This window comes from Schistocerca serialis, chromosome 4 (assembly GCF_023864345.2).
Source record: "Schistocerca serialis cubense isolate TAMUIC-IGC-003099 chromosome 4, iqSchSeri2.2, whole genome shotgun sequence".
NCBI classification, from domain to species: domain Eukaryota; kingdom Metazoa; phylum Arthropoda; class Insecta; order Orthoptera; family Acrididae; genus Schistocerca; species Schistocerca serialis.
In genome coordinates, this window is record NC_064641.1 from 605,163,689 (window position 1) to 605,179,518 (window position 15,830).

At 39.9% G+C, this 15,830-nt stretch overlaps 1 protein-coding gene across 2 annotated transcripts in view; it reads left to right on the plus strand.

The window, feature by feature from the left end:
- The window catches only part of LOC126475399 (venom carboxylesterase-6-like), a 138,794-nt gene extending 135,082 nt beyond the window's left edge, over positions 1-3,712 (plus strand). For both annotated transcript variants that reach the window (XM_050103233.1, XM_050103234.1), the window contains exon 10: positions 3,476-3,712. In XM_050103233.1, coding sequence (XP_049959190.1) covers positions 3,476-3,665 — 190 coding nt within the window. In that variant the 3' untranslated portion in view covers positions 3,666-3,712. The remainder of the gene's footprint in view (positions 1-3,475) is intronic.
- The last annotated feature ends 12,118 nt before the right edge of the window (positions 3,713-15,830 follow it).

Genomic DNA, 15,830 nt, shown 5'->3' on the forward strand with positions numbered 1-15,830 from the left:
ACATCATCAGTTATGATTGTGGTGGGAACAGGATCATAGCGACAGGTCCTTAGATCTATGGGAACATGTTGTTTCATTAGATGAATAATGTTTCTTGTTATATTAGTCAATGATCATGATTGGATATGCCATCATCCACGTGAAGAGCTGCTTGCAACATGCACCACACCACAGATACAGGCCAATGTTGCTGTATTATACTAATGAGGGCATTCATCTGAGCTTTCATGGAAGCTGTGGTAGTAATCAAAGGCACTGGGGCAGTTGAACATTATTGGTGACCACCAGCATCCTTTCATGCTTGATGTCTTCCCAGGTGATGATATCATTGTACAAGGGCAGAATTGTGCTACAGTGGTTTGAAGAGCATGATAATGAACTGAAATTGGTGTCTTAGCCAACAGAATCACCTGATATATGCAGTGCAGAATCATTGATGTATTGTGTTCCAAAGATGTACCAACATGCTGTTTAGCAGGTGGTCATAAAGTTGCGACTTGCAGGTGTATATTTTGCACACCGGGTGGAATAGTGTTCCATGTCTGGCTTTCCCAAGGATCTTAATAATTCTGAAGAAATGTTGTCTACTTTGGAGCCTTGTTTTGACTTTGGTCTTTCAGTGCATTGTAAGATTCTTGCAGTATCATATCACCCACCTCATCTTCGTCTACGCTCTCTTTCCTTTTTATAACAATGTCTTAAAATTCATTTCCCTTGCCTGGTTCTTCTGTTTATTCCATCCACCTTCCAGCTTCACCTTCTTCACTTACAATTGGCTCTCATCTGGTCTCTGAATTTCAAAGTGCTACTGTTGCCCTTTTTTTCAAAATGTATCATTAACTCCCCTATATAGAAGAATCAGTCTTTCCCCAACTCATCATGTTGTTTGGTGGTGTGGTCTTCAGTACAAAGACTGGTTTGATGGTTTGATGCAGCTCTCCATCTATCTCTATCATGTGCAAGCAGTAACAATTGCAACTTAGATCCTTTTGAATCTGCTTACTGCATTCATCTCTTGGTCTCCCTCTATGATTTTTACCACCAACACTTGCCACCAATACCAAATTGGTGATCCTTAATTTCTCACAAGGGAATGGTCCAATGAGACATGTTAAAACCTATCCTGAAATTTTTACAGAGGAAGAAGGCAACAAAAGAAATGCACTACCAGAATTTTACCTGCTACGAGGCACTGGAAGTATTTTGTAAAAAATGTTGAAGTTACACATTTTTGCCATGCAGAGAATAGCTTATAACAGCGTTTTTTATAGCCCTCCCCACATAGCAAGTGACTCGGCAAATCACTTGTGCAGTGGTGCATAGACACCAATTCTAAGCACCTATAGTGTGGTTTACAATGTAGCGAAAGGAAGTGAACATGTACGAGTGAGCATTTGCAGAAAATTCACTACCATTCGCTTGTATATGGGTTGAATAGTTTATATTAGAGGGAACAGAAGAGAAAATGAGGTAGCAAACATTGCCTATGAATACAATGTTATTAGGTTTTAGTTTTTGGAGCTAATATTCGGCATGCAGGATACAACAAAATACCAACAGCTAGAAACAGACTAAAAATATGGGGGATGAATAACCCATTTTTCAATTACTTGGGATCGGTGATATTATTTGATGACTACGCTTGGATAAACACGTAAAGTTACTATATTAAATTCTAAGCACTATTGACCGCAAAAGGGTCAAATTAGTATGACAGGCTTAATGTAATTGTGTGAAAGAACGTACATCACCACCTTCATTGCCCTTAATATCTAATGACCAACAGAGGTCATTTTGAATAGTGCTATCGGATATGTACCAAAATAGTGTAAAAAGAACCAAAAGTTAAACTAGTTTATTAAAATCAGGTACTTAATGTACTGAACCGTTAAGCTTAATCAAGTGAGGTCTGTGAACGCATATAGCGTGGAACAGACAAACTATCTTTATGTTCTAATAGCTGTTGATGTGGAAGGTCCAATAATGTAACGGGCTTAATATACAAGCGTGATAGGACGTACGGCATCGCTTTCATCGCCCTTATTGTCTATTGATCTACAGAGGTCAAATTAGTATGACAGGCTTCATTAATTGTGTGAAAGGACGTACAACGTCGCCTTCATCACCCTTATTATCTAATGACAGACAGATGTCATTTTGAATAGTGCTATTGGATATGTACCAAAATTGTGTAAAAAGAACCTAAAGCTAAACTAGTTTCTTAAAATCAGCTACTAGAGGTACTGAACCATGTAGCTTAATCAAGTGAGGTCTGTGAACGCTTATAACGTGGAACCGACAAACTACCTTTATGTTCTAAAAGTTCTCATACTGCAGTTTCATTTCAGATATAAATCCAGGGTCATCACTTTTCTACATGACCCAAATCTCGTGCTAAGCTAATGGTGCTAAATACATCAGCAGTCTTCAAGTGTGTGTGTGTGTGTGTGTGTGTGTGTGTGTGTGTGTGTGTACTCAATGATATCAATGGGTCATGACAACACGAGGCACCTGTACATTGTGTGTGTACTCAATGATATCAATGGGTCATGACAACACGAGGCACCTGTACATTCCACAAGCCTTGAGGATTCAAATAAAATCATTAGAAATGGTTTTGTAGAAATCTGATAAATCATTAGAAAGATACTGGGTAGCACTAAGTTGTTTGGAATCCACAATCCTTTCTCAATTTAAATTACTTGCAACTTTATATGGATCAAACAAATGAAATTGTTTGTTATGCTACTTAAAATCACCCTTGTTCTTCAGGATTACCAACTGGATTCTGTATTTCGTTTTTTAACTCAAGTTCTCTGGCTGGGTTAGGATTATTGTAGAACATAACAACGCACTGCAATAATGGTGTTAAGGTAAAGTATGTGAAATAGCAACCACACAAATCTAAATTAAAGTTATTTCATCTGATGAGTGCCTTCTCAAATACATAGTTGTGTTAAATATTATTAAGCATTCAGTTAAAGGCACAGAAGTTTTCAGTTCACGATGAAAAAGTGAACTCGGTGGTTTTCCTTTTAGTACATCTATTTTTCCAAAATTATTTAATTCTGAAATAGTTTGTGTAAATTTTATAATTGAATAAGTAAAGACTATGACCTGAAGTGTATTGAAGGCACATGAAGAAGACCTTACTGATGTGCCTGTCCTCTGTTCAATATCTCTGCTTTACCGTGTGTATTTGTCTTTATTCTTTTGGTTGTGTGAATGTCACTCACATATTTTTTCTGAATTGCATTAGTAAGAGAATCTTAACTTGAAACATGGTTGAATATTTTAAGTGTAACATATTGTGTTTGAGCTGGAAATAATAAGCAGCAATATGAAATACGTAAGACTGTTTGTTTCAATGCATTGTTTTAAAGCATTTTAATATTTGTAAATATAACAATGTTAAATATTTAAAATGCCATTTAAAGGTTTAATTATAAAACTATTTGTTGTGATTTTATTCCAGGAACCCGAATGCTCAAAAGAGGTTCAGAGATGAATGGGAGAATGTTGCATCCCATGAGGTTGAATATTTTAATATAAGTCTTGAACCACATGCTGCATTTGGACTGCTTCATGAACGTGCACAGTTCTGGGCATCCCTTCCTTTAAGAAGCCAGCATACGCATTCGTATAAATTCAGAGATGAGTTGTAATGTAACTGCCTTTGACAGCATTGGAACAAAGTTAACATTAGCACATAGCTCAAAATTTCTATTTGTATTCCACACTGTCTGTACTAGTGAGACTAATTCCCCAGGGATGATACAGCAAAGTAAACTAATTTTCTCTGTGTTCTCCCTAATATCAGCAGTTTAGGCTTATTAATAGAAATGATATACAATTATTTAAATCACTAGACATTAGTTGGTGTGCATCATCTTCAAATGCAGACACTTATTTTGTGCCACATATTATGTGATTATAGAAAGAGAGGAAAAAAAAATTAGAATGAGTACATTTTAGTTTGCATACAAACTTACAGTACAAATTAATGTCATTGGCCTAATTAAAATGTGGAAGTCAGTATCATTCAAAAAAAGTTCTGGTATCAGTTAAGTTTTATTTTAATAACACTGTCAGTGATTTAGATCTACGTGACTAACTTTGCATTTCACACTTCAGTGTTTAGTTGAGGGTTTAGAGAACAACTTTAACTATTTCTCAACCATATCAGTCTCTGATAGCACACAGGAAATATGAACACTTGAACCTTTCTGTGTGATCTCTGATGTCTTTTACTTTATTATTATTGTCATTTCTTCCTGTTGGGGTGGGGGAAGTTAGTGATAGAAATTTCATGAAAAGATATGCGTAGCAATATAATGAGCTTCATCCTCTTGGAAGGATTTCATAACAAATTAAGATTAGCATACTTTTCATCCTTTACTAAACCGTTAGGTTGATGGTCAACTTCATAGAACTTTTTTTTTGTATGTTGATATTCCAGTTGCTATAGGTTTATTTATTGATTGTAATTTTTTTTGTAGTTCACTGTTGCTGTTTGAGTTTACATTTTGTCATTTAGAGATAGTAAGTGGAGCTGCGGATGTTAGAAAATAGAGTGCCTGAGCCGTGTGTCGGCTCTCAACATATATAGTGCTGTAAAGATTGTTCTGAGTCCTTCCATTCCATCGTTAATTGATTCTTTCATATTTATCGTTATGCTGCGTACGATTCTGTTGAGATTCCCCTCTGGCGGCGTGTCTAGTCTTTTTGATCTTCGAGTCGTTGCTTCCTGTTAGCCTTGTGTAAGGGAATAAGATATTTGGGGGGGATGGCCAGTTGGTTGCCTAGCAGTGACAGATTCGGTTGGTCGGTTTTTAAAATCTGGAATTAGAGAATGTCGTATGAGGAGACCGCAGCGTGGCATGGCGGTGGAGAGTTGGCTGTTGTTCCGAGAAGCCGCATGGTCCATCCTGGCGGTGCGAGACAAGTGGGATGAGTTGACGGGACAAGGCTGTAAGCTCTTGCTGTGAGAACCTGGGGGCCACGACTGTGGTTCCGAGTCACTACTTGGTGGGAGCGGCAACGGGTGTCTTTAAATTTTCCATCTGGAGGCGGGAATGAAGGACCAGTAACTCATCTAACCTGATGAGTGGTATTTCGCCACCATGGGTGCAGAGAAGACGAGGGCTCCGGTGAGAGAGCGCGTGGCTGCATAACTGTGTCCAGTTGGGTACGCTGGTGATGTGTAAATGGTCGGTTGTGAGGAACCTTTGCATCGGAGTTCACCTGCTGTTTCTCTGATAAACTGTAAGTTAAGTTGGTTAAAGGTTTAGATTTTAATTGAAGAATTTTGATTTGTGCAACCAGCGTCTTTTCTGCCTTGTGGCCTCCTGTGTTCGGGTTTCCTGACCCTATCGCCAGTGTATTTATAGACAGTGATCTTTTCCGCTTCTTATTAGTACTGCCCGGTAGGAAGTGTATTTTTGGGCGGGGATTATTGTTTTAGATTACATTTTTTCCACCTTGTGGCTTCCTGCGTTCGGATTTCCTGTCCCTTTCGCCAGTGTAATTATAGACAGTGATCTTTTGGCTTCTTATTAGTACTGCCTGGGAGGAAGTGTATTTTTGGGCAGGGATTATGGTTCCTGATTTGATTCCTCCTCCTCCACTGGCCTCGCGGAGGTCGATGTGATTGCTGAATGTGAGGCGTTGTGGGTCTGTTAGTCCGCTTCTAGCCTGAGCACCCTTCGGGAGACAATTGTGGCCGCCCTTACACCCGGTCGGTTAATTATTTCTGTCCCAGGTCATTTTGGTGGCAGGACATGGTATTAAAGTCGTTAATTATTGTAAAATGTTAAATGGTTGTATTTTACTCTGATTGTTTTTCGGCCACCATTTAAAAAGGTTAAGTTTGCCTTTCATTGGTGGGTTTTTAAAATTACGTGGCTTTAAAATTGTTAGTTATTGTAAAAGGTGAATGACTGTATCTTTACTTTGATTGTTTTACATCCCTTGAAAATTCTAGTTCTGCCTCCCTGTTAATGAGCCCTTGTAATTTAAAATCTTGTTGTGCCAAAGTTTAAAAGAAGTTGGCTCCCTACATGTTCGGTAGCGAAATTGTATGCAAATTGGTGTTCTTTTTTTTTGTCTCATTACTTGGAAAGTTTTTATTTTGTTATTAAATGATTTATCGAAGTCTGTTTTAAGTAAAATGGCTTGGCTATTAACGGTAAAGTAAAGTTTTTAATTTCATTACTTGGAAAATTTTGATTTGTGTTATCAAATGTTTTATCAGCGTCGGTTTTAAGTAAAATGGCTTGGCCGTTAACTGTAAGGTAAATTGTTTTGAAAAGGCACTCATGTTCCTGGTCAAGTGATAAAGAAATGACTTTTAATGGTTGAAGTAATCAATAAAGAAATTGTAAATTGCAACTCGACAGTAACCAACTAATTTTGGCCCCGTTTACCAACTGGGGGTTTTCCTTGATTAATCGTAACACCTGTCTTAGTGCCATGTGGAGAAATTGAAACATTTCAGATGTATTTTTCTGTTTGAGTTCAGTAGAGGTGTGACAGCAGCAGAGGCAGCCAGAAATATTTGCTCCACATATGGGGATAATGTCATTGGATCAAGCACATCAAGAAATTGGTTTCCCCAGTTCAAGGAGTATTGTTCTGACATAAGTGACTCTCCACATTTAGGAAGGCCTCCAGGCAGTGGCGGATGCATATGGGGGGGCGTACGGGATACGCAAGCCTCACCTTGCAGGCCCACCTGCGCCGCTCCTCCCAGTCAGCCCACATGCTATTCGCTCGTTTATTTTGTCAGTGATATCAAGTTATCGAGTAGTTGTACTTTCCTATGTAGCACTTGTGTCGGTGGCATCATATTTTATAAGTTTCTGTCTGGCATATAGATAGCTAACACATACCTATGAGAAAAGTTGTGGCCATTCTAGTGATCTCAATACATTATTCTGTCTGCGCGAATATTCTGCTGTTCATGTCAGAGAACCTTTGATACATAGCATTATAAATATGAACTATTCACCTAGTAGGAAGCTAATTTGCATTCAGAAGCAGAATATTAAGACTGAAGAATGAATAAGTAAAAAAATCGTAGTTGTAGCAAGTGCAACGAGACTGTAACAATATTTTTACCAATAAAGTAACAGTAGTTTCCCATACCTAACTCGTAATACAAGTTATGTATGGGAAACTATTGATGCATAAATCTCCTAATAATGACTTTTTCATCATGGTAAAAGTAAAGGTAGCTCAAGATATGTTTAGCGCCCCCCTTCTTGAGGTTTTTCTCTATCCACCACTGCCTCCAGGATTTGATGGAGATAGTTTAAACACATTAAACCACAGTGATCCCCATCATTGTACTCGAGAACAGGCAGATGTGATGAGCTGTGATCATACCAGCATTTCACAACATTTGCATGCAATGGGAAAGGTTCAAAAACCATATGTATAAGTACCACGTGCTCTAAGCCAAAATCACAAAAATCAGCAGGTGGTCATATATGCATTGCTGCTGCTCTTCAGTTGGCCCATGAAGAGCAGTGCAGTAGTTGGATTGGAAGTCATTTCACACGCCCTTACTTGCTTGACCTTGCATCCTCAGATTTTCTACTTTCCCACACTCTGTCGAACAACCTTCAAGGCACTTCCTTTTCAGAACATGGCTCAAGGAGTTCTTCACCTCAAAATCACTTGCTTTCTACAGTTGCAGAATTGAAAAGTTAACCAGTCTTGGCAGACTGTTGTAAACGGTGAAGAAGAATGTGATATTGATGACTTACATCTCTGTTATGTGTTTACTGAACTTAAGGAAAAATGTTACAAACTTATGCACCAACACAATACATTTGTCTTAGACTATTTTGTCATATTAGTTCTTTCAGTAATACTTTCCATCGCATCCCCCCCACCTCGTGGGGGGGGGGGGGATAAACCAAGCGCACACGCACACAGCAGTGTGTAGAAAATACAGCAAGCTCTTTAAGACTGCACAAACAAAGTGTTTGGGAAGGGGAAAATCACTTGCTATTACACTACTGGCCATTAAAATTGCTACACCAAGAAGAAATGCAGATGATAAACAGGTATTCATGGGACAAATATATTATACTAGAACTGACATGTGATTACATTTTCACGCAATTTGGGTGCATAGATTCTGAGAAATCAGTACCCAGAACAACTGCCTCTGGCCGTAATAACGGCCTTGATACACCTGGGCTTTGAGTCAAACAGAGCTTGGATGGCATGTACAGGTACAGCTGCCCATGCAGCTTCAACACGATACCACAGTTCATCAAGAGTAGTGACTGGCGTATTGTGACGAGCCAGTTGCTCGGCCACCATTGACCAGACGTGTTCAATTGGTGAGAGATCTGAAGAATGTGCTGGCCAGGGCAGCGGTCGAACATTTTCTGTATCCAGAAAGGGACGTACAGGACCTGCAACATGCGGTCATGCATTATCCTGCTGAAATGTAGCGTTTCGCAGGAATCGAATGAAGGGCAGAGACACGGGTCGTAGCATCTACATCTACATCTACATCTATACTCCGCGAGCCACCTTACGGTGTGTGGCGGAGGGTACTTATTGTACCACTATCTGATCCCCCCTTCCCTGTTCCATTCACGAATTGTGCGTGGGAAGAACGACTGCTTGTAAGTCTCCGTATTTGCTCTAATTTCTCGGATCTTTTCGTTGTGATCATTACGCGAGATATATGTGGGCGGTAGTAATATGTTGCCCATCTCTTCCCGGAATGTGCTCTCTCGTAATTTCGATAATAAACCTCTCCGTATTGCGTAACGCCTTTCTTGAAGTGTCCGCCACTGGAGCTTGTTCAGCATCTCCGTAACGCTCTCGCGCTGACTAAATGTCCCCATGATGAATCGCGCTGCTTTTCGCTGGATCATGTCTATCTCTTCTATTAATCCAACCTGGTAAGGGTCCCATACTGATGAGCAATACTCAAGAATCGGACGAACAAGCGTTTTGTAAGCTACTTCTTTCGTCGATGAGTCACATTTTCTTAGAATTCTTCCTATGAATCTCAACCTGGCGCCTGCTTTTCCCACTATTTGTTTTATGTGATCATTCCACTTCAGATCGCTCCGGATAGTAACTCCTAAGTATTTTACGGTCGTTACCGCTTCCAATGATTTACCACCTATGGCATAATCGTACTGGAATGGATTTCTGCCCCTATGTATGCGCATTATATTACATTTATCTACGTTTAGGGAAAGCTGCCAGCTGTCGCACCATGCATTAATCCTCTGCAGGTCCTCCTGGAGTACGTACGAGTCTTCTGATGTTGCTACTTTCTTGTAGACAACCGTGTCATCTGCAAATAGCCTCACGGAGCTACCGATGTTGTCAACTAAGTCATTTATGTATATTGTAAACAATAAAGGTCCTATCACGCTTCCCTGCGGTACTCCCGAAATTACCTCTACATCTGCAGATTTTGAACTGTTAAGAATGACATGTTGTGTTCTTTCTTCTAGGAAATCCTGAATCCAATCACAAACCTGGTCTGATATTCCGTAAGCTCGTATTTTTTTCACTAAACGTAAGTGCGGAACCGTATCAAATGCCTTCCTGAAGTCCAGGAATACGGCATCAATCTGCTCGCCAGTGTCTACGGCACTGTGAATTTCTTGGGCAAATAGGGCGAGCTGAGTTTCACATGATCTCTGTTTGCGGAATCCATGTTGGTTATGATGAAGGAGATTTGTATTATCTAAGAACGTCATAATACGAGAACACAAAACATGTTCCATTATTCTACAACAGATTGACGTAAGCGAAATAGGCCTATAATTATTCGCATCTGATTTATGACCCTTCTTGAAAATGGGAACGACCTGCGCTTTCTTCCAGTCGCTAGGTACTTTACGTTCTTCCAGCGATCTACGATAAATTGCTGATAGAAAGGGGGCAAGTTCTTTAGCATAATCACTGTAGAATCTTAAGGGTATCTCGTCTGGTCCGGATGCTTTTCCGTTACTAAGTGATAGCAGTTGTTTTTCAATTCCGATATCGTTTATTTCAATATTTTCCATTTTGGCGTCCGTGCGACGGCTGAAGTCAGGGACCGTGTTACGATTTTCCGCAGTGAAACCGTTTCGGAACACTGAATTCAGTATTTCTGCCTTTCTTCGGTCGTCCTCTGTTTCGGTGCCATCGTGGTCAACGAGTGACTGAATAGGGGATTTAGATCCGCTTACCGATTTTACATATGACCAAAACTTTTTAGGGTTCTTGTTTAGATTGTTTGCCAATGTTTTATGTTCGAATTCGTTGAATGCTTCTCTCATTGCTCTCTTTACGCTCTTTTTCGCTTCGTTCAGCTTTTCCTTATCAGCTATGATTCGACTACTCTTAAACCTATGATGAAGCTTTCTTTGTTTCCGTAGTACCTTTCGTACATGATTGTTATACCACGGTGGATCTTTCCCCTCGCTTTGGACCTTAGTCGGTACGAACTTATCTAAGGCGTACTGGACGATGTTTCTGAATTTTTTCCAGCACATCTGAAATGTAACGTCCACTGTTCAAAGTGCCGTCAATGCAAACAAGAGGTGACTGAGACGTGTAACCAATGGCACCCCATACCATCACGCCGGGTGATATGCCAGTATGGCGATGACGAATACACGCTTCCAATGTGCGTTCACCACAACGTTGCCAAATACGGATGTGATCATCATGATGCTGTAAACAGAACCTGGATTCATCCGAAAAAATGGCATTTTGCCATTCATGCACCTAGGTTTGTCGTTAAGTACACCATCGCAGGCACTCTTCTCTGTGATGCAGTGTCAAGGGTAACCGCAGCCATGATCTCCGAACTGATAGTCCATGCTGCTGCAAACGTCGTCAAACTGTTCGTGCAGATGGTTGTTGTCTTGCGAACGTCCCCATCTGTTGGCTTGGGGATTGAGACGTGGCTGCACAATCCATTACAGCCATGTGGATAAGATGCCTGTCATCTCGACTGCTACTGATACGAGGCCTTTGGGATCCAGCACGGCATTCCGTATTACCCTCCTGAACCCACTGATTCCATATTCTGCTGACAGTCATTGGATCTCAACCAACGCAAACAGCAATGTCGCGATACGACAAACCGCAATCGCGGTAGGCTACAATCTGACCTTTATCAAAGTCGGAAACATGATGGTACGCGTTTCTCCTTCTTACATGAGGCATCACAACAACGTTTCACCAGGCAACACCGGTCAACTGCTGTTTGTGTATGAGAAATCGGTTGGAAACGTTCCTCATGTCAGCATGTTGTAGGTGTCGCCACCGGCGCAACCTTGTGTGAATCCTCTGAAAAGCTAATCATTTGCATATCACAGCATCTTCTTCCTGTTGGTTAAATTTTGTGTTTGTAGCATGTCATATTCGTGGTGTAGCAGTTTTAATGGCCGGTAGTGTATATGCTGATAAAATGCCAGAGCAAATAAGTTGCATTGTTTGTGCAATCATGTAGCACAGTAAGAGATTGAAACATGTATTTGAAATGTGAAACACTATGTTTGTGAAGATTTGCTTGTGTCACACCACTATCAGTACATATTTTGAACTCATTTATGTTTAAGTCCCACTCTGCTGGCGCATTTTCAGAGCTAATTAAAATTTAGGTCTTTCGACTATTTTATGGGAGTGAGTTCTTAGCTGTTTACCGAGTATGGGAACTCCCTTAATAGAACCATTTCCTGTCATTTAGGCACTTGTCTTCTACCAGAGTATTTGAATTTTTTCCTACAAAACCTAGTGGCTGATGGAGAGCAGTTTTCCCTGAGGGATATTCCTTCTGAACTGAAGTTCTAATTTCCTTGCTCCACATACTTAAGGAAATTGAACTGTAGCTGGTATGTAGTTCAGTTTTTCACTTTAGGTGAATTTAAATGAATCATGGCAAAACAGAAATATCCATTATGAATGATATTTATAGAGAAGAGAAATTAACGAATTACTGTAGTTAAAACACACTATGTATATGAAGATAGGTCATTATTCATCAAGAAAAGGGGGGAGGGGTGGTGACTGCTTCAATCTGACTGAGCTGTTAAAACTCCTGAAGATACATTAAGGTACATCAGGGAAATAAGAAAAATAGTTCTGTGTGTGTGTGAAAGAGAATGCAAGAAAACAGAGCCAGCTGGGCAGGTGGAAAGCTCTAATTTATTTATGTATGTGTGTTCCATGAACCAATACATCAGTAAGCTCGCTCAAGATGTGGAGTATGTCAAGATGGTGATTACATACATTTACATGTATATTCAGGTGCAATTTGCTATGCAACATATTAATAAATAATACAGAATTAAAAATACAACAATAAATGATAATCATCTTCACCCATCAATGGCGACAACTTCAGGACAGCAAGATGGGAAAAGTTGTCATCTCACTACTGGGCAATCAGTTCAGTGATACATGTACAACAAAAATACATATTCGACACCATACAGGAACTGAATAAAAAGAACCTGTTCTTCACAGATTTATTGTATTAACGTATAAGGCAAAGATAGATTGCTACTCACCATAAAGATGACATGCTGAGTTGCAGACAGGCACAATGGAAAGACACTTAACAATAGCTGTTGGCCAAAGCATTGTTGAGAAAAGGAAACACCCACCCACACATTCATTTACACAACCAAGCACATCTCACAAACACGGCCGCCATCTGCGGCAGCTTGGTCTCCAGTCATCGAGCGGAATACTTCTTTCCAAATCAGAGTCCTTAAGCAGGCGTAGGTCGATGTTACATGGATGATGGGCGGTGATGATGTTCTGAGAAGCTCCTAACAGCTGATCTGAAGTTCGCAGTGACTGTCCCTATATGGGCAGCATCTGCCACCAAAGTTGGGTGTGTATTGGCAGGGGGAGCCCAATTTATGTTTGTTCCTGTGAAAAGGAGATAGCAGCAGTGGTGGATTCATGATCTACAGTGTGAACAGGTGGCGGCTGTAAAGCTGGGTGATGACGGCTTCCACATAGGCTGGACGATGACTATATTCTTGGCTGAAACTGGAGCTCAGTTGTGATACTTGCTGTTGTGCTGGGAAACCGGAACTGATGACATTGGTTGCAGGAATTATAACAATTTCCGTGGCTACTATCCTTGGCACAGCACTGAGGGGCTCTTGGAGCCCTGTAGTGTGGCCCTCTAAGTATTCTAAACATTGGTTAGCGCTTTTTAGTGGTTGTGTGACCAACAGCTTTCCTCATATTCTCCTTATATGTGTGCACCATGTACTTAGTTTGTCAATTGGATTGCAGATGGAATGGAGGATCCAGAAGGTGCTTAATCATTACAGTGCAGAGACACTGCAACAAACATGTCTGAAACAGCCATGCACAAAATCACAGTTTGGGGAGTCTTGTTGCTAGATTCCCATTTGAGCTAGGAAGTTCGGGTAAAAAGTTCATCATTCAGCCTAGACAATTAGCTATTTGTATAGCCATTTGAACATATGGTTACACTATCTGTACTAGAGTATATTAACCCTCAAATGGTACAGTGAATGGACACAAAATTTATGGTACGGTCGGGTCGGAACCAACCCGCTCGCTCCCTCATCGATGAGGTTTGTGTGCATATAGGTACACAGTAAGTGTTATTATTGAAGAATATAGTTCATTGATAGTATGCTACGTGACAAAAATCCTTTTTGTAGACATAACACATAACCATTAGCTCTTAGTGGCCATCAAATCTAAATCAAAGAACGTACACAAAATGAAACACAATTCCTGTCTTTTCTGACAAAACACTATATAATATAAAGTAAAAATGAAATTTTTCAAGAAATAGAAAGGCATATCATATACCTGATCCCTCAATAGAATCGTCAGTCACACACTTAACACACAATACGCTTTTATGCTCACCACATATGCATGAATTGCATTTGGTACAAGATTCATTTCCATTTCTGTCTTTCGAAGGATCACACAAGTTACATCTTCTTTGTTTTGTCTGCAAATTCTGATTGTGTGCTGTAGTGGATCGATCCTCATCTTTTCCTAACATCTTGGCAATTGTCATACCAAGAGCTCTCGAAATACGTGTGTTGAGGATTCTTTTTTCCATGAGGGGAGTGGTCAAACCCAACACAAGATTTTTTAGGAATGTGGCCTGTGCATGTACTGGGAATGAATCTTGGTTCGCATTACATTTAAATAATATTTCATTTGGTAGTCTTATTTTCACAAAGTTTGTCCAACACGTTCACTCCACCTTTTGTTAGGTTATAGAATTCAACAATCTCTGATTTGCTTGATTCATCACTTATTGTTCCACTGTGGTGCATGGTTGACATTAGGATAACTTTTTTATTCTTTGCAGGTGTGAAAGAAACCAACATTTTGTTGTCTTAATAGACGAACTGTGTGGTTCCATTTGGGGACGGTGACAACATGGATAGTGGTATTTCATGCTTACTTTTACGTAGTGTACAAACTAATGTAAGTTTTCGCTCCGACAGTTTCTCTGCCAGCTCATTTGAAGTGAACCTGTTATCAGTTGCGATTGCTCCTTGTCACTGAGACTGTAAGTCTAAGAAAATACTGAGTTATTGTGGATAAATTATTCTTGTTCCTTGTTTGCTCTTTTGCAATATATGGGATGCATGAAATGAAATAGAACATTCTGGTGTCACACAATGAAGTTATTTCCAGACCGTATTTATTAGGTTTTGATGGTATGAACATTCTAAAGGGACACGAACAGTGAAAATTCAGTAATGTTTCATGCACCGTCAAATACTGTGATGGGGCTATAATACCGCAAACAATGACTTACAAAATATCACATATCTCCCGAAATGCAGCAAATTTATCTTCAGCCTTTCTCAACTCCCTAGTACCTTTCATCATCAAATCTCAAATTTTGTAGGAGGAATGTAAATCTATATGAAGATAGTCACTGTTCTTGAAAGAACAGATACCAGTGATGATTGTGCAGCTTCTCTAGAATAAATGATAATTAATTGAAACCTAATTAATTGAAACCCTCAGCAGCCAACATATGTTGTTGATATACCTTGTATTGAGGTATACCAATAACACCTGTCGGCAACTGAGGGAATGTAAATTGTTTCTGCGGCATAGCACAGTGAAAGATTGGTGGTCCATATGTCTCGGAAAACTTATCATCTTGGCATAAGCCATAATCTTTCAACACACTGCTCATAAACAAGAGACCAATAAAAGATTCTCTGTCAGTTACGTTTGTCGGATGTAAAAATGAATTGCTGGAGCCACTGTACTTGAGCTTTGTGCATTCTGTTTCCTTATTAGTATTACTAACAATTTTCCCTATCATTTCATCGGTGATAGAAAGTGAAAATAATGTTTTTGCATCTGTAATCCCTCGTGCCTTCCCTTTAGGTCCAGGCAGGTGAGTAATGACATTTGAAGAAGTGGTTTGTGAATATTTTGAACATAGAGGCTAGTCTGTTCATATTGTTTGCTTGTCCCTACCTAACTCAAAATTTCTATTGTCTATTCCTTCTTCTCCTTCTCCTCTCCTGTACTTCTTACCCTCATGGTCACAGTCGAAAACATCTTCTTCTATATCACTGTTGAGAAAACTTCCATCGTCAGATTCTGAGACCGACTCTTCCAGGTGGTTGTCACCGTCCTCTTGGTCTGAAGGATCCTCCTGGCGGCGTAACACAGGTAGACCTGCCTCAGGTGTCTGCAACTCGTTTCCGAGCCATGTTCGTATAACAACTGTGAAAAAGATGCACAGTAAAATTAATAACATTACTGGTACGGTTGGGTCAGATAAGACCCAGAATACACGTAGCGAGCCA